Source organism: Marmota monax, unplaced genomic scaffold (assembly GCF_021218885.2).
Source record: "Marmota monax isolate L192 unplaced genomic scaffold, Marmota_monax_Labrador192_F-V1.1 WCK01_AAM20220418_F8-fsc00011, whole genome shotgun sequence".
Classification (NCBI taxonomy): Eukaryota; Metazoa; Chordata; class Mammalia; order Rodentia; family Sciuridae; genus Marmota; species Marmota monax.
In genome coordinates this window covers 24931009-24956621 of record NW_026693082.1, presented here as the reverse complement: position 1 = coordinate 24956621, position 25613 = coordinate 24931009, and the positions used below count along the sequence as shown (strand labels likewise).

Here is a 25613-nt window from a genome sequence, read left to right as displayed (position 1 = left end):
CTTCACACTACCTAAATTCTCTCAATCCATCTCATGGCTGCAGCTAACCCTGATCTTCAAACATCAAGATTTCTCAGTGATGACTAATAATAACACCCCCTGATTATTGCCCAGGCTCCTAAATTCAGCATACTCAAATTCAAAACTTGGCTTGTTACATTCTCTTCAATAACTTCATTCTTCCTTTTCATAATTAATAGCATCATTTTCTATTGCCTGATCAAATGTTTATCATAATCATGATCACACTGCCCACATTGCTTCTCTTTTATCAAGATCAAAAAAAAATCCAAAACCACCAACTCCCAAAAAAAAGATCAACGGTATTCATTATTTCCTTACTATTACCACAGTTTGAATTTAGGGTATTATTATCTCTGGCCTATATACATAGACAGGTAGGTAGATATAATTTTTAAGCTAATTTAGCTTTTGAAACTTCATCCTTTCCCTGAGTCAATGTGTTCTCTATAATTCTCATACAATCACTTCTTTGTTCAAAATCTTGCCAATTCATTTTTTCAAAACTCTTTAAGTGACTCAATATTTAGAAACAAAGGTACTTCTCATGTTTCTGATTTAATCTCAGGTTCATCCCCTACCACTCTCCTTCTTTCACACAATGTTCCAGGGATGGGAAGAATCTAGAATAATTTTCTACTTACTCTTCAGTTTACTTTTCCACCACACTGTGTGCTCCCTGAGGCAGAATCTTTGTTTTAAACAAACACAAAGTTCCAAGGACTCTACCTTCTAAATAGTCCTGTGAGGTGTCCACTCTACTCTGTCCCCACTCTCACTACCTCATTTCAGATCCTTCTTAACTTTCACCCAGAATGTTAGAATAACTCTAAACTAGTTTCTCTTTGCCTTGGTCCTAACTCTTAGACAACATTCAAGAGTGAATGCAAAGTTAGCAAATGTGCTTAAAGTCTTTCATCGGTGAGGAAACCAATGAAAGAAATCCCAGCTCCTTAATTTGAGAAGCTCAGATGATCTGATCCTTTCCTAACTTATCAGGCTCATCTCTTAAACTTTTCTATTTGCAATCTCAGCTCTGTGCTAGTGACAATTACATTGGGTACCATAAATGAGCTACTCTTTCGTATAAGCAAGTCTCTACAAATGGTAGTCTCTGAGAGACTTGCCCAGCTTTGTCTTGTTAATGAATTTTCTATGATCTTTATCATCAGGGATGATCACCTCACAAAGGTAAGCACAATAACTTGTATATACTTTCATCACACTGTGAAGTAACCATGTGTATTTGCCTGTTTTTCCATTAGATTAAGAACAATTTGAGCTCCAAAGATGCATTTGCTCACGTGACTATTTTAATCTCTTTATCTCAAGATCTTAGGACAAGGCCTGACCCACAATAAATATTTACGATATTTTTTCAGATCTAAAGCTTATTAAGAGACTATTAATTTTTCTTCCCTCAAATCTCTCTTCCTTACTGATACAAGTCTAATATTTCTTAATGATGGCTGGATGAAAAAAATATTCCTTAGCATGAACACTCAGAATCTTATTCATCCTTTTATTAATCCCCTCACCACTTATATACTTAGCAATTGCTCTGCACCAGGCACTTTGTTATTTGCTGGAGATACAAAATAAAGAAAACACAGGGCTTCGCCCTATGATATATAAGAACACATTTTCAAAACCATTCTCAATGCAATGTGGTAAAGAGACAACAGGGCATAAAACAAGATGGTATTTCAATCTGCAAAAGACTCTGAAGCATACTGCTTCAAAGCTGAAGTGCAGCAAAAACAGAATCAGTAATACATAGCAAAAGCAAATTTAATCAAGCCACTGTCCCTAGAATTGGTACAGCTAAAACTTTTTCATTAGTGGTTAATTCATAATGCTTTTAGAGGAGGAGGTACATTTGGAGACAGGTTACAAGAAGTCCCTCAGGGGCTCTGTGTAAAGTTCACAGCAGCCCTGCAGCCCTCCATGTCTATATCATAAACACCTTGGCAACAGACACTATGTTCAAGAGCACAATGGTCCTCTTTCCTACTGAATTTCCTATATTCTTATACACTCTGAAATCTTTTCAACCCTTGCTGCTGTAGAGCTTTTCAATTAAATGTTACTTATAACAGTACCCTGATTTCTTGTTTTCTTTGTTCATTACATGGACAGAGGGTGATACCATCAATTTTTAGAAATAGTATATTTTCTTTCTAATCAAGTTTTTGTCTTTATTTATTAGGCAAGAGTTTTTTCCCTCCTCTGTCTTACAATTTAATTTTCTGTTTATTTGTGTACTGATTCTGCAAGAACACTAATGTTTCTGAAGAAAAATAAAATCTTCATTAATTAACTGATTCTTAATAATTAAAATCAAATCAGGGTTATGCCTTTGCTATGCCAAAAATAATTAGTGTAGCTTGGACAGATTTCAAAATTTTAAGCCAGGATTTTTATTAAGAAAGAAGAATTTGCCTGGATACCTTCTATATTGTTATTATAATTTAGTGATTTAAATTATGATACTTGAACAAAAAACAGAATTGTAGAATGTCAGATTAAAAAATAAATTTAACTTCAATTTCGCTAATGCCTTAACATAGCAAAAATAGTAAGAAGTTCTAACATAATTTGTAAATTAAATGTACTATTTACATGCAGAATAATAATGAAGTATTATAGAAAATTTTAAGTACTTTTTCATTATAAAAGACATACATAGCCTAGCATAGAGCCATACACTTATAATTTTAGCAACTCGGGAAGCTGAGGCAGCAGTATTACAAATTCAAGGCTAGCCTCAGGAACTTAGGAAGACCCTGTCTCAAAATAAAAAATAAAAAGCGGTAGAGATGTAGTTTGGTGGTAGAGTGTCCCTAGGTCCAATCCCAGTACACACACACACACACAAAATTGAAAAGGCTGGCAGGAAGGACCGAAGGACCACTTCATGGAAAACTTGGAAAAGAAAACTGTTATATTCAGAGTATTTTCCCTGAAAATAATCTAATTGAATTGAATATCTACAATATGGCTTTCTAGGTATAAACTTATATCTGAATCTTAGTGGAAAGTCCATAATTATTGGTTAGTTTGTAAGATGAAAATTCTCCATCATACTCCCTTAAAAAAAAAGAAAAAGAAAAATACTGGAATTGTAGAATGTATAAGATACACTTTCTTTGAATTACTGAAATGATTTCACTAAGAAGAAAAAAAAAAGAGAATGAGAAGTTCTGTTTGTTTTTAATTTAATAATGGGTTTACTTTATCAACCTGAAGTACAGCCATACAATATTTGTTTATGTGTGCATATGAAATTTATAACCCTAATGATAACAGCAACTCCTCCAATTTTCAAGTACCTTTGGAAGGGGGAACATGGGAGGAATAGATGAATTCTAGATAGGGCAGAGGGGTAGGAGGGAAAGGCAGGGGGCAGGGGATTAGCAAGGATGGTGAAATGTGTGATAGACATCATTATCCAAAGTACATGTATGAAGACACGAATAGGTGTCAACATACTTTATATACAACCAGAGATGTGAAACATTGTGCTGTATAAGTGTAATAAGAATTGTAATGCATTCCGCTGTCATTTATTTTTTTAAAAAATCAATAAAGAAAAAAGAAAAGAAAATCTCACCAGAGGAGAAAAAAAAGAATTTTAAAGTTTTTAATACTTTAATAAAAGATGTTTCAACACGTCATATTGCATCATCTGCATTTAATTTAGAAAATTACATAGATAATTAAACATAAGTATCATTTCTCAGAGCTAACTACCACAATAAGTGGTGATTTGTAAGTAAATAAAGTGATGCTCTTACCTGAATGTTGTCATAGAAGAGAACATCAGGCACTTTCATTTTCTCATGGGTATTATATATTGGTGCACTAATAGTACCAATCCTCAGTGATCCAGATACCACTTCACCTGAATGTTTTACACAAGACAGAGAATTAGTCATAACTACATCCTACAAATAATATCCAAAGATGATAAATCCACCCAACATAAAATGTAGGATAGCTTCTGTAACACCTTGAGTTCTTCAGGGATTTTAATTTAACATCTAAAGAAATAAGCTTGAAGATGGTAATTAAACACTACAGTTCTATATGCAGCTTATAATGTTCTAAAATGTAATAATTTTAAAGCAATAAATTTAGCAAATAGTATATAGATAAAATTGAGAAATAAAAAAACAACCCAGAACATAGCCAAGCCACATTCATAAATTTATCTGGTCAGGATTATAATATACACATAAGCCAAGTACACATTCAAAAGGTTTTAAGTATCCCGAATATCATCTTTCGGAAGCACCTAATGAAAAACGCCACAAGAAAATCCCTGAGAGGTCTAGTAAAAAATACAGATGAACCAAACCCTTGGACCTCTTGAACTATTATTTTCAGGAATAGTCCAGAAGATCTATATTTTCAAATAAATATCCAGGTGATTCTGATAGAATAGTATCAGAAATATTCTTATTTGAAGTAGGAACTGGGAACCTTTGTCATACAGTTATTCAGTAATAACTTTTATTGTATTGTTCTCTTTTTGCTTTAAAGAGATCTTTAAATACAGGAATTTAATAATAATAAATTTCTTGAAGTCAGGAACCTATCTTGTATATTCCCTGTAGTAATCAGATATTCAAGCTCATTGACACATTTGCCAGAGCACAGCAGATCTTTACCATTTTCCTTTTTCAAAAGTTCTACAGGGAAGGAAAGCCAAGAGCCATCACACTAAGTATTTAGTATTTATTTACTACCACCAGACTTTGAAATAGACCCAATATAAAACTATAAAGGGACAGAGGCAGAATATGGCAGTGAATCAACTCTTATACTTGTATGCTGAGATGACACTTGTAATTTCAGGTTCAAACAGCATCTGATAGCATCTACAATTTAGTTTATGGAACATGTCCATTAACTTTAGGACAACTGAATTTACACAACCAATGTTGACAAGCAGAAAGGGGATATGAACTCAGAGAATGATGCTGCTAGTACATTTCTGGGAGAAAGCTGGCTAGCTATCTTGTAAGTAATTTCACAGGATGACATTATTTTGGTAAATTTATGAAGTTCCTCAAAATCTAGTAGGCTCAAAATTAATTTTATAATCAGAACTGAGGGTAAATCTAACTTTCAGGAGAATATTAAACACATTCTGACTAAGAAAATAAAATTGCAAAATATTACATCACAATGGAAACTGCAACTTTCATATCAACTATAATACACTGTTTGCCATAAAACCTTATTATTTGGAGTGGGAACTTCATGGAAAGCCATGTTCTCAAGAAGGTTATTTGGTAAGCATGGACTCTAACAAGGAAAGTAAATTAATGAATTCTCTATAGGACAGATGATTTTAAAAATGAATGGTATTAGTCAGTTTGAAAAGTCTCATCACTTAGGTCGCTTATATTCTACAAGAGGGTCACGTCACTGCTAACAAGGGCCTGTCTGAAATGACCGTCTTTCTTTGGATATATCAATAGATTTAATCAAATAACACTCTGAATCTTCAAGGCCCAGAGTTATTCTGTCTCTTTTGAGTTTCTATTCAGATCTGAATTTCTATTCAGATCTATCAGTATATTAAATTTATAATCTGAGTCCAAAAACGTCATCTAATTTTCTTAATACCAAATTCTTGGTTCAGGGTAACCTCCATTATTAAAAAAAAAAAAAAAAAAAAAAAAAAAAAAGTCTACTATAAAGAGAATCACAGTAGTCTATTTTAGAAAATGGTCATACATTAAAAGTTTTGATAAAACAGTTAATTACAGGGGCTGGGGTTGTGGCTCAGCAGTAGAGCGCTCATTTAGCACGGATGAGGGCCTGGGTTGGATCCTCAGCACCACATAAAAATAAATAAATAAAATCAAGGTACTGTGTCCAACTACAATGAAAAAATTAAAAATAAAATTTAAAAAAAACAGGTAATTACATTTAAAAATGGGGAAACTTTCGCTGTGCTCTAACTGAAGAATAGGAAACTTTTATGAATAATCCTCCTCAAAATTCAAATTTATACTTATGGCTACTCAGAAAAAAAAGCAGCACAAACAACAGGTGGAAATGGAAGGAGTACGAAGGCATAAGATGTTATTCTGAATATTAGTTTAGTCTGAATCAAGCTAAAAAAGTTGCCCAAACATGTCCCATAGTGGTCCTCAATATTTAAGTGTTGTGCAAAGAAAGCAGAATTTTAGATAATATCGTGAAACATATTTGGAAAAAAATATTGTCAAAATTATACAAGTTAATTACAAAATGGATTCTCAGAGCCTTTAATATGTTAGTATCAACTGTGACTCTTGAAGGCCAGGGAGAACCATCAAGAATATACTGCAATGCAGTAAATATTCTAAGGTTTAACTTATAAATAGCATTCACATTTCTAAAAAACAGATTCTTCAACTCAGTACATAAACAAAATGCATTAAAAACATTTATATTGAAATTAAAATAATAGCATCAAATGTTTGATAATTATTTTTTCACTTAAAACAAAAACAAATTAAATACTTACATTTGTAATCCTCCAGGTCTGGTTCCAGATTGTCATTGGTAGTTATTTCTATTGCAGCATCTGCCAGATTTTTCTCTAAAGCTGACCTAGCAAGGCTTGGTAAGAACCTGGCAGAGAATGGGGGAATGGAATGATAAAGTCAAAGTTTTCTGTGATTCTCGAATATCTTTTTTGGAGGGTACTGAGGATTGAACTCAGGGACACTCGACCACTGAGCCACATCTCCAGCCCTATTTTGTATTTTATTTAGAGACAGGGTCTCACTGAGTTGCTTAGTGTCTTGCCATTGCTGAGGCTGGCTTTGAACTCTCAATCCTCCTGTCTCAGCCTCCTGAGCCTCTGGGATTACAGGCATGCGCCACCGCATTAGGCTTCTCAAACATCTTTAAATGCACACGGGTGCACGTGTACAAACACACACAACTTTAGTATTTACTACCTATTATGGGAGATTGGTCTGGATCTATGAGATTCGAAGCATACAAAATTTTTAGAATATATAAGTATAAAGTATATACTTTATAAAGTAAAGGATGTTTGCGGGATCTCCTTTAATAACTAAATAAAGCTCATTTGTACTTAGCCTTACTCACTTACGAACAACATATTACAGAATAAAAATTGAAATAATTTGCTTTTTAAGTGGATTTAATATACTTCATAAATATTGTTTGTTATTGGTTTATCAAATTTTATTAAATAGGTATTATAGCAATACTTTGGACTGCTCTAAGTTTACAGTCACAAATTCAAATCAATGGAGGTGAATTAGTCTTAACAAATTACTGAATGAATAATTATCAATCTTGGATCTTCCTTACATTAAAAAATATATACCTCCAGGGATAGGAATTCAACTTAGTAGCAAAGCACCACCTAGCATGCATGAAGTCCTGGGTGTGATCCCCAGTACTGCAGCATAAATAAATAAATACAAAAGTGTATCTCCATATCTATTTTATAACTGCGTTGTCAATTTGGTGAGTGACAGAGGCATTCTTCAATTATAAACATATTGTGAGCAATTATAAACATATCATGTGCTGCTAACATGAAACACAGATTCCCACCCACACAAATAAAGTTATACTAGTTTGATCCCAAGTGAGCCCACAGAAATAATCTTTAATCCATGATTATCTGTACCATACTTTTATAAACTAACCACTAGGAAATACAGTGTTTCAAATAAATACACTAAGAACATACCACTTATAATTTAGATCTTACACAGCTCTAAAACTTTGACAATGGTTCCAACATGTTTCAGAATAATTTTAACAATGGAGTGGTATGTGCCAGAGGCAACAGATGTCCATAAAGGGATTGTTATGGAATAATCCCTGTCCTTATAGCATTCCACTCCTAGATCTGACACTAGCTCTTAGCTAATGTTTCATTTTGGTCCTAGGCGATGTAAGGGAATTCATAGACCTCTGTGCCAATAGTTCATCAGTTCAGCATCAAGTCAGACTTATCTGTTACAATGGTGACCTTTTATCATAACTCTTAGATCATTTGCCTTTTTCAAAACCATGTGCTCATTTTAACTCCCAGACCCAATAACTGGGCTTTTGTTCTATTTTTTGAGCCCTGGTCCTAGTACCCCATCAATCTTCCTTTCACCATTCTCCCAGACTTAGATGGTAGTAGTGACTGTATCTGTGCACCCTGTGGTTGCATCTCCATTACTTCCTATCAGACCACCTCAATTGGCAATGCCCACTTACAAACTAGACTTGTTTGCTATTTCCAGTCATCCCTGACATCACCGTGGTCTGTCAACACATCCTCAAATTGACCATGAACTGGAAGCTTTTTAGATTGCCTGGAAAGCCAGTGGAGTCTAGCAAATATGGGAGGAGGGGTATAAATAAGAGTGAGGAAAAAAACAGAGGCTCAGTGTATTCAAGCAGTCTTACTTAGAAGGTGTAACAAATTATTTTATTTGTATAATTTTAATTCTTAAATTTACAAATAGTAATTTAAGATAACATGATTTATCCTACTTACAAATATAGTTTGAAATACTTAAACAGAAAATACATAAAATTATTAATGCAGGTTTAAATTTTTAAAGATATTTAATGTAGCCAAGTTTTATAAATGGAACCAAACATTTTCTAAAGGCCCTTAAAAATGATTGTTAAGATCTCTTAGTTAGCTGAATGAACAGAAGACTTAGAATTTTTAAAATTATAGCCTTAAAAAATTGAATCAGCTTTTAAAGCCAAAAATAAATTCTAAATAGTCTCCTAAAGTAAATATTTAAGAAATAAAATTACAAGAAAATAAGCATAATTTTAATAAATTTAATGTTCAATAAATTTAGGTTAGGTAGTTTATTTACCTTTTTGTCTGCTTAATAAAATACCTTATGAATATAAATTAGGTTAATTTTTATTTTAAAAATTTCAACAAAATTCAATTCTGTTTCACTGCCTCAAAATGGAATGAAGTCACTGAAGAATACAAAAACCGAAACAAACAAACAAACAAAAAGACCCCCACACTTTATCACCAATAATTTTTTGGTACATTCCTGACATTGTGCTATCCTTGGGAGAAGGTTAGTACAAAGACTTCTAACTTTAGCTTTGCTGAAGTCAACAGATGATGCAAAAAACAAGATGAACTGTCATTTCTATTTCCAAAAGGTTATAAGGTGAGAAGAAAATGGAGTTTTATTGTGGTCAGCTGTTAACACCAGAAAAATTAGCTACTTCATGCAGTGAGGTACTTACAAGAACAAAAAGTAAACATTTTTAAACTCTGAAATATTTTAGTAGTACAGAAAATTGCAGAGATATTACAGAAAATGTTTTTACAAGTAAAAAATTTTAAAGTATAAAATGGTAGCTGATTTTCATTTCAAATTTCATTTCCCTTATTAGTAATGAGGTTGAATATCTTTTCAAATGTTTATTAGCCATTTGAATTACTCCTTCTTCTCATCAATGCCTATTCATCCTTTGCCCATTTAGGGTTGATTCTTTTTCCTTAATATTTGTAGTCCCTTGAATACCAATACTTTCTTGACTATAAATCTTGTAAAACATCTTTTCCTACTTTATTCTAATAGTCTATTTGTCTTGCCTTACACGAATACAAAATAAATATGAAGAATACGGTTTAACAATGGATCTTGATATTTGATAGAGTAAGTATACCCTGCTCAAATCTTCGAAATTTCCTACACTGTTTTTGGAATTTGATTCTTACATGTCAACTTTGAGATCAAAGCTTTTCAAATGCACTATAACCTTGTGGGATTTTCATTAAATTATATCTGTATTTCAGTTCTGGGGAAAACAGTTTTAAACTAATGAATCCTTCCTTTCATGTAGGTATAGCTTCCCTTTTAAGTCCTCTTTTGTAAATTTCAATAAAAATTTGTACTTTTCTCCATAGAAGCATTACATGCTCAATGACTAGATTTATTCATAGGTGCTAGAGTACAGGAATGTTACTGAGTACAGCACATAAGTAGCTTCACTAAACTCTATTTGTTGAAATAATTTACATGTATTATCTTTGGATTTTTTTGTGTAGTCAATGATATAATCCTTGGCAAATGCACATACTAAAAATATAGAAAGATGATATTCTTGCTCTGTTTCTAATTCTAAAGAAAACGTGCCAAGTGTTTTGCCAAAAGAATCAGCTATAAATTTCTGGTACATATTCTTTATCAGATTAAAGACTTTCCCAACTATTCATGATTTACTAAAAATAAGCCTGGTTTACTAAGTGATGTTTGGTTTTGCTTTGGTTTCATTTTGGATTTGGCTATTTGATTTTATGAAATACTTTTTCTTTATCAAAATATTATCTTTTCTCAATAATATGTTTTAACAGTGAAGTAAGAATAAAATTTTGGACCTTCTTCACATTCTTGAGATAATTCTGAATTTTTCATAAGTTTTAGAAGTGTAACATACATTTTAGATAAATCAAAAACAGGTACATTTTAATAAAAGCTAAGTGAAAAGAGAAAACCTCAGAAATAACATCATCTTTTTGCTATAACTGAACATTTTTGTCCCTTCTAAAATTCACATGTCAATACCCTAATCTCCAACAATGAATTTGTGCTAACTTCTAGCTGGGAATACCTGTAATCCAAAGCTACTTGGGAGGCTCAAGTAGGAATACAGCCTGGCAATACAGTAAGACCCTGTCTCAAAATTAAAAATAAAAACGGCTGGGGATGTGGCTCAGTGGCAGAACACCCATGGATTCAAACCCCTTCCCCGCCACCCAGTGCAGGAGGAAAGAAGGAAGGTAGGGAGGACGAAGGAAGAAATTGTTTAACTTTAAACATTATCTCATGTTTATTTTTTATGCTGATTTTTTTCTTTCATTTCTACCTATGTTGTATTGATATCAGTTTTTCTCTGTTTGTTCATTCTAATCCCATAAGATCCATTTCCATACTTTTTTGTGGTTACCCAAAATTTATGCATGCATACTTGAATTACCAACTACCAAGTGATTTGATACTTCTATTCTCTTCCTAAAAAATAGAACTAAGGATTGTCGGTGCTGAAGATGGCCGCTGCGTACGGGGGTTGCTGAAGTGCTGAGCGTGGTGCTCAAAGCAGCGGCTTTAATAGAGATTTCGCACAGTCTGTTAAAGCTCCTTTCACCGTTAATCTGTAGTGGACCACTTTGCCAAGGAGCAGGAAGAACAAAGAAATCGAAAAAGAGACGCTTGGCTGCTCAGAGCCGCGGGCGCTTTGCTCCCATCTGCTTCCTCTTTCGCTTCGCTCCGGGCGGAGAAGCTGAATGTGTAATCAGCAGTGGATTGTAAGTACCCGAGGCAAAGAAAGCTCAGTGCGCCCCGCCTTTTTTTTTTTTTTTGAATATTTTTTATACAGGGAGAGTTTGTGGATTGGGATTGCTGGCGGGGCTGTGGTTTCTGTGCCGAAAATCCACTCCGCGGGAGCCGCCATTTGCTTTCTGCTTGCTGTCTTGATGGCTCTGTATACACTGTCCGGCAGCCGCACCTAGAGGTTGGAGCTGGGCTGCGTGCCGAGCCCTGTCCTCCGAAGGCTGGACTGCAGCCTCGAGCGTCTCTGTGGCCTGTTCGCCGCTGCACCTTCGGGCAGAGCCTGCTCTGGGGTCGTTCTGCACCCCCCTGCCAGGCGACCCGTGCTCCGGAGGAGGGGGACGGAGAGCCGCGGCGGTAGCCGCTTGGGCCCCTGGGGCCTGGCACCGGGCTGAAGAGCTGCGGAGGCCAGGGCGGCTCTGCTACGGTCGCAGACAAGCGCGGACGCTCGCCAGGGCGGCTCTGCTACGGTCGCAGACAAGCGCGGACGCTCGTCAGCGCGGCCCAGAGTTTCATTTCTAGAAATCTGGACTGGAAACAGAAGCAGCAGTTTGTATAATCCCAAGAACTTGCTTATACCAGGAAGCTGTAAGGGCAACATGAATATCACTGAGGAGATGTAACATGGTGGCAGGCGCAGAGAGATCAAGTCTCTGACATCTTCAACTGCGCGGGCATAGGGAGCCGTAAACTGTCTAAATGCTGTTTGCTCAGGATCACTAGGCAATGCTGAGCTGACGTGGATCTGGGGTGTACAGGCTGGGCCCCTCAGAACACACACACAGAGCCCGAATCGGAGGCAATTAAGCTCCGGTTCGCCTGCTTCGTGTGACTCAGCACTAACGATCCCGCTGAAATAATTGGCCGGCCCTTAGGAACTTACAGAGGTAAAAGCCAACCGAGCCTTCATAGGCAGTGGCCACAGGACTGAAACGGGGATTGGGAGAGACAGTCAGGACCCACCCGTTGCATTGGTCATCCGGCAAAGGGAACAAACGGTCACCATTTGCATGGGATATCACCATGGCAGAGAAATGGCGTCACGGGCGGAGGAGATAACTGCAGTGAAACCAGCGCGACAGGTGTGTAATCCCCTAGCCATCTCTCTCCACACAGCGGGGAAACCTTAAGGGCCACTCCCAGCTCTCCTGTGAACGCAATAACCAGACCGAGGGAATCAGGAGTGGCGCGGGACTCGCGGCGCGGAACTCCCGGCTACCGCTCCCACCAGTGCTGACAACTGAGGGCTCTTGTACCAGCTACCAGGGGCGTGGATACAGGAGGGCAAGCAAATTCGCTGGGGGATCTCAGCCCCAAGCTCTACAAACTTAGGGTCTGAGAGAGGCAAACAGGGAGAGTGAGCCCAGGTGTGCATGAAAACAGGGCTCCCAGGAGCAGCAGACCTGGCGTGTAGCCAGTATTGTGGTGAGCGCCACAGGTGAGCACGGCCTGGCTTGAGGAAACACCTGACAAGGCCCTAGACACTCAGGATTAGAGACCGGCCCAGTCTAGGAGAAAGAGCTGCTGCACAGTGAATGGTTCCCACCTATTGAGAGGAGAAGCTTGGCCCAGTGGGCACAGCTCCACCTACTGGAAGAGAAGTTAATAGAACTCTAGGACTGCATTTATTATTATTATTATTATCATTCTTTTTTCTTTTCTTTTTCTTTTTTTTTCTTTTTTTTCTTCTTTTTCTTTCATTTTCAATTTTTATTTGTTGTTGTTCTTTAATTTTTTTTTCAATGTTTCTATTTTTTTAATTTTTTTTTATTTTATTATTATTATTTTTTTTAATTTTAATTTTCATTTTTTATTATCACTATTATTTTTGTTAAAATTTTTTTTTTCGTCTTTTCTTTCTTTCTTTATTATCTAATCTTTGTTATTCTTGTTTCTTTTGTCTTTTCATTTCTTTTCAATCTTCTTATTCCCCCTTCCTTGAATTCTACCTGCCTACTCTCATTCTCTTTAGTGACTTCTTCCCTTCCCTTCTAATATCTTTCCTCTCAAGCATCAAATAAATCTATAAGAGTAAACAGTAACTCAGCAGTCAAACAGAACAAGAAGTAACATGAGCAGCATAAAAAAGCAAGGAAGAAAAGGAGTACAAACAATGAAGGACAGCCTAAATATTCAGGAGGACCTAGAGTCAGCAGAAAAATGGTCATATAAAGAACTCAAGGAATACCTTAGACAGATGGAATGGAACCTTAAAGAAGATACGAGACAGCAAATCCAAACAGTGAAAGAACACTTTGAAAATGAATTACATAGACAGATAAAAGAAGAAGTTAAGCATCTTTATCAGGAGATTGAGATTATAAAAAAAAACCAAACAATAATTCTAGAAATGAAGGAAACGATAAACCAAATTAAAAACTCAATTGAGAGTATCACTAACAGAGTGGAGCAAGTAGAAGCCAGAACATCAGATAATGAAGACAAAATATATCATCTTGAAAAGAGCCTAGCCAACTCAGAAAGGCTGGTTAAAAACCACGAGAAAAACATCCAAGAGATATGGGATAACATAAAGAAACCAAACCTACGAGTCATCGGGATAGAAGAAGGTACAGAGATTCAAACCAAGGGAATGAGTAACCTGCTGAAAGAAATAATTACAGAAAACTTTCCAGAAATAAAAAAGGAAACGGATATACAAATTGTAGATGCATAAAGGACACCGAGCACACAAAATCACAGTAGACCAACGCCAAGACACATTGTTATGAAGATATCCAATATGCAGAACAAAGAGAAAATACTAAAAGCTACAAGAGAAAGGAGGCAGATTACATTCAGGGGTAAACCAATAAGGTTAACAACGGATTTTTCATCACAGACGCTGAAAGCGAGAAGATCCTGGAACAACGTATTTCAAACACTGAAAGACAATGCATGCCAACCAAGAATTCTGTATCCAGCAAAATTAAGCTTCAGGTATGATAACGAAATAAAAATCTTTCATGATAAACAAAAGCTAAAAGAATTTGCAGCCAGAAAACCAGCATTGCAAAGCATCTTGAGCAAAACACTACACGAGGAAGAAATGAAAAACAATAACCAAAACCATCAGTGGGAAGTGCCTCTATAAAGACAGAGGGCGGGGGGAAAGCTAACCATGGAGAAACAAACTAAATTAAAAAAAAAAAAAGAAGATAAATAAATAAACATGGCTGGAAGTACAAACCATATATCAATAGTAACTCTAAACATTAATGGATTAAACTCTCCAATAAAGCGACATAGGCTGGTAACATGGATTAAAAAAACAAATCCAACAATATGCTGCCTCCAGGAGACACATCTGATTGGAAAAGACATACACAGGCTGAAGGTGAAAGGTTGGGAAAAAATATACCATGCACACGGTCCTCATAAGCAAGCAGGGGTGGCCATCCTCATATCGAATAAAATTGACTTCAAGACTAAATTAATCAAAAGGGATAAGGAAGGACATTATATACTGTTAAAAGGAACCATTCACCAACAAGACATAACAATTATCAATATTTATGCACCAAATAATGGTGCTGCGACGTTCATAAAACAAATTCTCCTCAAGTTCAAGAATCAAATAGACCACAACACAATAATTATGGGTGACTTCAACACACCTCTCTCACAATTGGACAGATCCTCCAAACAAAAGCTGAATAAAGAAACTATAGAACTCAATATCACAATCAACAACCTAGACTTAACTGACATATATAGAATATACCAACCATCATCAAGTGGATATACTTTTTTCTCAGCAGCACATGGATTCTCCTCAAAAATAGACCATATATTATGCCATAGGGCAACCCTCAGTAAATATACAGGGGTGGAGATAATACCATGCATTTTATCTGATCATAATGGAATGAAACTGGAAATCAATGATAAAAGACGGAAGGAAAAATCCTACATCACATGGAAAATGAACAATATGTTACTGAATGATCAATGGGTTACAGAAGACATAAAGGAAGAAATCAAAAAATTCTTAGAGATAAATGAAAATACAGACACAACATATCGGAATCTATGGGACACAATGAAAGCAGTTTTAAGAGGGAAATTCATCGCTTGGAGGTCATTCCTCAAAAAAAGGAAAAACCAACAAATAAATGAGCTCACACTTCATCTCAAAGCCCTAGAAAAGGAAGAGCAAAACAATAGCAAATGTAGCAGAAGGCAAGAAATAATTAAAATCAGAGCGGAAATCAATGAAATTGAAACAAAAGAAACTATTGAAAAAATTAACAAAACTAAAAGTTGGTTCTTTGAAAAAATAAATAAGATCGACAGACCCTTAGCCATGCTAACGAAGAGAAGAAGAGAGAGAACTCAAATCACTAACATACGGGATGAAAAAGGCAATATCACAACAGACACTACAGAAATACAGAAGACAATTAGAAATTATTTTGAAAACCTATATTCCAATAAAATAGAAGATAGTGAAGACATTGATAAATTCCTTAAGTCATATGATTTGCCCAGACTGAGTCAGGAGGATACTCACAACTTAAACAGACCAATAACAATAGATGAAATAGAAGAAGCAATCAAAAGACTTCCAACCAAGAAAAGCCCAGGACCGGATGGGTATACAGCGGAGTTTTACAAAACCTTTAAGGAAGAATTAATACCAATACTTTTCAAGTTATTTCAGGAAATAGAAAAAGAAGGAGCTCTGCCAAATTCATTCTATGAGGCCAACATCACCGATTCCGAAACCAGACAAAGACACCTCAAAGAAAGAAAACTACAGACCAATATCTCTGATGAACATAGATGCAAAAATCCTCAATAAAATTCTGGAGAATCGGATACAAAGGCACATCAAAAAAATTGTGCACCATGATCAAGTAGGATTCATCCCTGGGATGCAAGGATGGTTCAATATACGGAAATCAATAAATGTTATTCACCACATCAATAGACTTAAAAATAAGAACCATATGATCATCTCAATAGACGCAGAAAAAGCATTCGACAAAGTACAGCATCCCTTTATGTTCAAAACATTAGAAAAACTAGGGATAACAGGAACTTACCTCGACATTGTAAAAGCTATCTATGCTAAGCCTCAGGCTAGCATCATTCTCAATGGAGAAAAATTGAAGGCATTCCCCCTAAAATCTGGAACAAGACAGGGATGCCCTCTATCACCACTTCTATTCAATATAGTTCTCGAAACACTGGCCAGAGCAATTAGACAGACGAAAGAAATTAAAGGCATAAAAATAGGAAAGGAAGAACTTAAATTATCACTATTTGCAGATGACATGATTCTATACCTAGAAGACCCAAAAGGGTCTACAAAAAAACTACTAGAACTAATAAATGAATTCAGCAAAGTGGCAGGATATAAAATCAACACGCATAAATCAAAGGCATTTCTGTATATCAGCGACAAAACTTCTGAAACGGAAATGAGGAAAAACACTCCATTCACAATATCCTCAAAAAAAATAAAATACTTGGGAATCAACCTAACAAAAGAGGTGAAAGATTTATATAATGAAAACTACAAAACCCTAAAAAGAGAAGTAGAAGAAGATCTTAGAAGATGGAAAAATATACCCTGTTCATGGATAGGCAGAACTAACATCATCAAAATGGCGATATTACCAAAAGTTCTCTATAGGTTTAATGCAATGCCAATCAAAATCCCAATGGCATTTCTTGTAGAAATGGATAAAGCAATCATGAAATTCATATGGAAAAATAAAAGACCCAGAATAGCAAAAGCAATTCTAAGCAGGAAGTGTGAATCAGGCGGTATAGCGATACCAGACTTAAAACTATATTACAGAGCAATAGTAACAAAAACAGCATGGTACTGGTACCAAAACAGGAGGGTGGACCAATGGTACAGAATAGAGGACACAGAGACTAATCCACAAAGCTACAACTATCTTATATTTGATAAAGGAGCTAAAAGCATGCAATGGAGGGAGGATAGCATCTTCAACAAATGGTGCTGGGAAAACTGGAAATCCATATGCAACAAAATGAAACTGAATCCCCTCCTCTCGCCATGCACAAAAGTTAACTCAAAGTGGATCAAGGAGCTAGATATCAAATCAGAGACTCTGCGTCTGATAGAAGAAAAAGTTGGCTCCGATCTACATATTGTAGGGTCGGGCTCCAAATTCCTTAATAGGACACCCATAGCACAAAAGTTGATAACAAAAATCAACAAATGGGACTTACTTAAACTGAAAAGTTTTCTCTCAGCAAGAGAAACAATAAAAGAGGTAAATAGGGAGCCTACATCATGGGAACAAATTTTTACTCCTCACACTTCAGATAGAGCCCTAATATCCAGAGTATACAAAGAACTCAAAAAATTAAACAATAAGAAAACAAATAACCCAATCAACAAATGGGCCAAAGACCTGAACAGACACTTCTCAGAGGAGGACATACAATCAATCAACAAGTACATGAAAAAATGCTCACCATCTCTAGCAGTCAGAGAAATGCAAATCAAAACCACCCTAAGATACCATCTCACTCCAGTAAGATTGGCAGCCATTATGAAGTCAAACAACAACAAGTGCTGGAGAGGATGTGGGGAAAAGGGTACTCTTGTACATTGCTGGTGGGACTGCAAACTGGTGCGGCCAATCTGGAAAACAGTATGGAGACTCCTGGGAAAGCTGGGAATGGAACCACCATTTGACCCAGCTATTGCCCTTCTTGGACTTTTCCCTGAAGACCTTAAAAGAGCGTACTACAGGGATACTGCTACATCGATGTTCATAGCAGCACAATTCACAATTGCTAGACTGTGGAACCAACCCAGATGCCCTTCAATAGATGAATGGATAAAAAAAATGTGGCATTTATACACCATGGAGTATTACGCAGCACTAAAAAATGACAAAATCATAGAATTTGCAGGGAAATGGATGGCACTAGAGCAGATTATGCTTAGTGAAGCTAGCCAATCCCTAAAAAACAAATACCAAATGTCTTCTTTGATATAATGAGAGCAACTAAGAACAGAGCAGGGAGGAAGAGCAGGAAGAAAAGATTAACATTAAACAGATACATGAGGTGGGATGGAAAGGGAGAGAAAAGGGAAATTGCATGGTAATGGAGGGAGACCCTCATTGTTATACAAAATTACATATAAGAGGTTGTGAGGGGAATGGGAAAATAAACAAGGAGAGATATGAATCACAGTGGATGGGGTAGAGAGAGAAGATGGGAGGGGAGGGAGGGGGGATGGTAGAGGATAGGAAAGGTAGCAGAATACAACAGTTACTAATAGGGCATTATGTAAAAATGTGGATGTGTAACCGATGTGATTCTGCAATCTGTATTTGGGGTAAAATTGGGAGTTCATAACCAACTTGAATCTAATGTATGAAATATGATATGTCAAGAGCTTTATAATGTTTTGAACAACCAATAAAAAAAATTAAAAAAAAAAAATAGAACTAAGGGCTGGGGTTGTGGCTCAGCAGTAGTGTGCTCGCCTAGTACATCACAAGGGTCTGGGTTCAATCCTCAGCACCACATAAAAATAAACAAATAAAATAAAGATATTTTTAAAAAAGAAAATAGAACTAAGATATTCATCTTTTTCCAGTTTCTATAGTCTCTTGTTTACTATTGGTTTCACCTTGTTGTTAAAAATTTCCCTATATTATTAATATTCATTTTTATTTCTTTATTTTTCATAATATATTTAAATTTCCCATAAAAAATTACCCTATATTATTAGTATTCATTTTTATTTCTTTACTTTTCATAATATATTTAAATTTCCCATAAAAATTTCCCTATATTATTAGTATTCATTTTCTTTACTTTTCATAATACATTTAAATTTCCCATATATTTACCTATTTCTTTCCTCAATATTCTTTTTTAAAATTTGTTCTTTTTAGTTTTACATGACAATAGAAAGTATTTTGACATATCATATGTACATGGAATATAACTTCCCATTTTTGTAAGTTGTACATGATATGGAGTTACACTGAACGTATATTCATATGTGAACATAGGAAAGTTATGTCCAATTCAATCTACTGTGTATTTCCACTTTTCAGCCAATACGAATAATATTGCTAGGAACATATATGTACAAGTTTTTGTATGGACATTTTAAAATTTCTCTTGGCTAAAAATCCAGGAACAGAATTGCTAGGTCCCATGGCAACCTCAAGCTTACTTCATTTCTTATACCTGAATTGTGATATTTTCTTCCTTTCAAGTTTAAATAAGAAAAAAATTATTTTTTTTATTATAGTTTTTCACAATTTCTAATTCGGCAGAGTGAACAGAGACTATTTACCTCAGTTTATCTTGCTTATGTTTTTCAATGGCTTCTAAACTCTTTTAATTCAACATGTTTTAAAAATATTAGTGTTTTAAAAAAGATCCTTGAAGTTTTCTCTCTCATATAAAAGGAAAAATATGGAATCACTCTGAAATTACTTCTTCTAATGTTTTCTCAAATATCTATCCAAATAAAACATCTGATGAAAGTCAATTCCTTAATTCTTTCTCACCTTTATTAAAAATTTTCTCACATTTTCTATGTAGACTGTATGACTATTAGTAATAAGTTAAATTTTGCCAATTATCAACATCCTCAGATGCTTTATTTTATTTATTTATTTTTGACAGTACTGGAAATTGAACTCAGAGATTTGTGTACGCTAGGCTCAAAGCTCTACCACTGAGCTATATTCAGCTCTCTCAGATGCTTTAAGATAGTTGATATTAGTTCTCCAAATTTTGATCACTATTGTTTATTTACTAAACCAGTTTTCATTACTGTATTTACTCTTGTATTTTTTTAAACAGAGGAAACCGAAAGTTGATTTGATTGCCCACCTATATCTTACAGGTCATAGAATTTTGGAGGTGTGGCTAGTTCATTCTAACATATTCATACTACTGTTTTTCCTTGAGCTTCAAAGTTGTTTACACTGCTTAGTACTCAGTGTCAACTTCTATTATCTCATATTTATAACAAATCCTACCTAAGACAAAATATTGTTTAGGTAATTAAACTATCTATATTTTCTTCAGTTTATAACTCAAAAATAGGTGACTGAAGACTTTTTTCAAATTTTCGTTGGAAATCTCATATTCTAGTTAAAGGAAAGGAGTCATTTTTGTTATGTCTCAAAAAATCACTCTAAAGTCACTGGAGAGTCTCAGTTTAGCTGGATACGCCACAGGAAAAACAAATTCAAGTTGCAACATTAAGGAGTTTAATTTAACTAAAAGAAAAATTGTCTATTACATTAAAGAGTTACAAAGGACCATTTCATATTATCCTAAGCCATAAATAGATTGATTCTTTTTTAATTCCTCTAATCAAGGAATAATGGACAATATGCATAACTATCATAAAAATCACAGGAATAAAATTTGAAGGATGAAAATATTAGAACATATGAAAAGGGTCTAAAAAAACACTCTGGGCCTACTGGGATTGTTTTTTTGTTTGTTTGTTTTTGTTTTTTAATTTTATGTGTGAACTATGTGCACTGGAGCTATAACAGGTCTGGTGCTGTGCGCTGATTGGGCTATAAGTGCTCCTTTCTTCTGTTCTGCCTGTGATCCCACACCGCACCTGAGATGGGTGTGATTTGCCAAGATGTCAATCAATCTGCTGACCACAAGACATCACAAAGCAAGACTCCACCTTTGAAATATTATCCCCTGCTTTATATTGTTGTATACAAAGTATATTCACACCATTCATGTCTTTATGTATATACATACATACTTAGGTTAATGATGTTTATCTCATTCCATCATCTTTTTCTTACACCCCTTACTCCTTCTCTTCTTCTCCCTCTCCTTTGCTCTATCTAGAGTTTGTCTAATCTTCCCATGCTTCCCCTCCCAACCCCACTATGAGTCACCCTCCTTATATCAGAGAAAACATTTGGCATTTGGTTTTGGGGGATTGGCTAACTTAGCATTCTATTCTCCAAATCCATCCATTTTCCTGCAAATGTCATGATTTTATTCTCTTTTATTACTGAGTAATATTCCATTGTGTATATATACCACATTTTCTTTATCCATTCATCTACTGACGGGCATCTAGGTTGGTTCCACAGTTTAGCTATTGTGAATTGTGCTGCTATAAACATTGATGTGGCCGTGTCCCTGTAGTATGCTGTTTTTAAGTCCTTTGGGTATAGACCGAGGAGAGGGATAGCTGGGTCAAATGGTGGAACTATCACAGGTCTGGCGCTGTGCACTGATTGGGCTGTAAGTGTGCCTTTCCTCTGTTCTGCCTATGATCCCACACAGCACCTGAGATGGGTGTGATTTGCCAAGATGTCAATCAATCTGCTGACCACAAGACATCACAAAGCAAGACTTCACCTTTGAAACATTATCCCCTGCCTTATTTGGTGAAAAACATTCCATTGGATCTCCTTTGTGGGTCGCCCACCCATAAAAATAGATTCCTGGTACACGCTCTCTTTCCAGTGCTCCTCAGGGTGGATGCTGACCCTAAGGTTGCAGAGACATCCTACCCTCGACATGAAATCTACTTCTGTGTTGTGTGATTTCTTGCCATTTTCTTAGCTTAATGTTGCAGCTAGCTATTTTGAACCCAGCTCATCTTGTCAGTGTGGGCAGCTGTTGAGAGACCCTAATAATGAATTTGAGCCCTTTAATACAGGGATATAAGTGGCATAAATTAACATTTTCATGATGTACCTACTGAGACAGTGAGCACAAACCAATCTGCTTACAGGATGACTCAAACATATTGTAGGTATAAAAAAAGATGCTTCCTGATCATACCTAGTATTGGACTTACTGTGAAAATATATTTGGTAAATAATATAGTATCTAATAAACCATTTTTTAATATTTCAAAAATATTTTATGTGAGTTAACATAAAAAAGGAAAAAAATTAAACAAGACCTAATATCAACTTAAAAGAATAAGATTTGTATTCAAGAAGATATTTTATGTTAACTGGGATTGTTCTTAATCTTTTTTTATTACTCTTTTAAAATGGTTTCATGAAAAGGTGATTCTGTAAGAAAATTCTATAAGTCAATGTTTTATAATCATTCCCCATTGGTATGAAAACTATTAGTGTAGACTTAAAACATCTTAGTTTTGTTAAAATTAGAGAAGAGGGCAGTACTAACAAGCATAGAAAATTCCAAGGCAAATTTGCAAGGTGATAAGTAAAATGCACAAAACCCCTAGCTCTGAAGACCTATGAACCAGCATTCAAGTCTCAGACCTCTACTCCGTGATCTGAGCAAGTGACTCAGTTTTCTCATATGTAAAATACTTCTTAAAATTGTTTAAAATTTGGGGCTGGGGTTGTGGTTCACTGGTGGAACACTCACCTAGCATGTGTAAGGCCCTGGGTTTGATCCTCAGCACCACATTAAAATAAAGGTATTTTGTTCAACTACTACTAAAAAACAAATATAAAAAAATTGTTTAAAATTTTGTATTATTATTATTATTTTATTTTATTTTATTTTTTGGTGCTAGGAACTAAAACCAGGGCTTCATACCTGCTAAGCTTATACTCTGCCATTGAGCTACACCCCCCGCCTTGTAATTGTTTTCATGCCCAAATAACATAATATATTATACTAAGTAAATTCTAATGACTGATGACTAGGCTGAAATATTCATATATTCAGACCAATACTTTTTATGAACCTGTGAATGTAGACTATCAATTAAATTTATGTTGTGTTTTAGCAAAGATCCAAAGACTTGAAGTCAGTGTGAAAGAAGAGTATGGTTACCTGGAAAGACAAGCTTTTGTAATAGCATTGTGAAGATTTTCATTAGGATACTGTGACAGCCGACGAGAAATCCGCAACAATTGTCGAGTAGAAACTGATGCTGCCAAGGACTGTGCCTATCAAAAAGGTAAGGAAAGTCTGTTAAGAGACCTGCTTCAACTTATTAAATAACCTTTAAATGGGTATCACAGCAGAATTCATTACTCCTGAAGGATAAGGCCAACTTTAAATTAAATATGCACTGTTAATGAATTAGAAATAAAAATAAACAAACCAACTTGCATTTTAAATATCTGTAAAGGCAATTTTTTTCAATATAAAAAGTATCAATTCAATTCAAGTTATTTTAATTGTGCTAAGTACTATATTCACATATTGGGGTGGAGGAGAGTGAATAGGTGAAGGGTATTATACAACATAGGTCATACCTGTCTTAAAAATAATTCCTATGTACAAATGACTATTTGTTTCTCTTTTTTTCCCCTAATTTGTTAAGGTATTCTAAAAATTCCTAGAACTTTAAGGAAATCTCTTGTTTCTGAACCAGAGAAAAGGAGTTGTGGAATATTTTAGGGTGCTGACCATAGATGTGTAAATCAGTTTGTTATCTTGTGTGGCAGCTTGATGTTTGAAATCCTTCCCCTCTACTGTCAGAATAATTTCTTTTTCTTTTCTTACTTTCTCAGATTCCACTCACAGAGTTGTTCCTGTTGAACCTAGAACATGGTAAGTGCTCAATAAACATTTGCTGACTTGAACTTGAAATTCTCTTGGCAGATACCATAATATCATGATAAAGTTTATAGGCTTTGAGTTTGATAAGTCAGAATCTTCATTAACTGTATGAACTTCACAAAATTATTTAAACTTTCCAAGCCTCAGTTTCCTCATTTTTGAAATGGCAATGATAATACACTTACCTTTAAGGTTGTTTTGAGAATTACATTAGAAAAAGATTTTGAAGCACTTAGTACAGGTCTGAAAAATATGAGTGCTCAACAGGTGGCAGAGATCATTAAAATAGTTACCTTCTTCACAATGAAAAAAAATCAAATAGATGAAAGGGATGAGACATTACCATAATTTTAATGAGCCAGATTGTTAATGGCCTAATTCTCAACTCAGATCGGCAATGTTAGGAAAACAGTGGTTTCCACTGAAAACCAGAGAAGGATTTTTGAAGCAACTGGACCTTTGGGAGGGCACACCAAAGATAAGAGTGAAATGTAGTAGGTGACAGGAGCACTAACATGGCTCAAAGTGCCTAATAAAGGAGATTCTATAAAATTAACAAAGGGTTCAAAATAGATAAGGGGAGAAAGCCAAAGACACATTTCACATTCATTTTCTTGTTCAAACATTTCACCTAAGGTCATCTCTGTAAGTCCCAAAGAAGAAAAATTTATTGACTATTTCCTTCCTCATGAACTTCAGCTTCATAAGATATTGATCTACTGTTATTAGTACATATCCTTTATTAAACAACATGTTCTAAATTTCAAAGAACTCATTCACAAGCAAACATTTGGTGCATCCTTGTTTTCAATAAATTTGCATTCTAGACATAGAGACAATATTTAAAGATAAGAAACCATAAATTTCAATTCAAAATAGCATGTAATTTAATGCTAAAATAAGTGGAACAGTTGACAACCGCTACAGTGGCTTAAAATGTTCCATTAGGCTGGAGAACTGCTACAACAAAGGCATGAAAGCAAATGGAACACAAATTCATGTAAGCTGTGAGGACACCAGCACAGCTCTAATATAGAGCCCTGCTGAAAGGCTTATTCTCAAATATCAAAGACCTGTGGGTGACACTCTGAGGAGTTTGACCTTATTCCTAAACGAAAGGGAACTTTGTGCAAAGGAGTACCCTGATTTTAGAATCAAATTATCTGGCTTAATTCCCGACTTAAATCAGCAGCCATATGTAAAGTAGTTGAAGGACAGAGAGACTACAATCAGGAAACAGAAAGTTACTTCATTAATCTGCCTATGAAAAGACAAAATCCTATAGTCCAATTATGGCAGCAAACATGAAGAGAAAGGATGCAACAAGTATCTCAAAGGACTTTCCAACTGAGAGGAACTAAGGATAAGATTCAGCCAGTATGGCTGAAAGTATCAGAGGCTAGAAATAACTTAGAAATCCCTATCCTTAATATCTAGCACGATGAAATTTTCCTATTTTAATCAAGAAAAAAGTTTAAACTCCCAACAGAGGCTTCTGATGACAAGAGTCTTATTAAACCCTCAGGTAACTTTCTAGGATACAACATTTTAATCTCATTCTAAGCATAACACTGAGTTCAGACTTCACATTTAATTCTAGTGTTCAGTGAGGATTTCTCATGAATTTGAAGAATAATAACTCCTTCAGTTGATGGAACCAAAATGTTTTGCAATAATATACAGTGTTGAAAAAAATCAGAACTAAGCTATCTGTTGAGCCATTTA

At 35.2% G+C, this 25613-nt stretch overlaps 1 protein-coding gene across 2 annotated transcripts in view; it reads right to left on the bottom strand.

Annotated features, from left to right (window-relative positions):
- Vwa8 (von Willebrand factor A domain containing 8) overlaps positions 1–25613 on the bottom strand; it is a 420110-nt gene that overhangs the window by 230520 nt on the left and 163977 nt on the right. For both annotated transcript variants that reach the window (XM_058582605.1, XM_046454135.2), the window contains 3 exons: positions 23154–23269; positions 6548–6654; positions 3819–3925 (listed from right to left, as the gene is read on the bottom strand). In XM_058582605.1, the coding sequence (XP_058438588.1) occupies positions 3819–3925; positions 6548–6654; positions 23154–23269 (330 nt within the window). The remainder of the gene's footprint in view (positions 1–3818; positions 3926–6547; positions 6655–23153; positions 23270–25613) is intronic.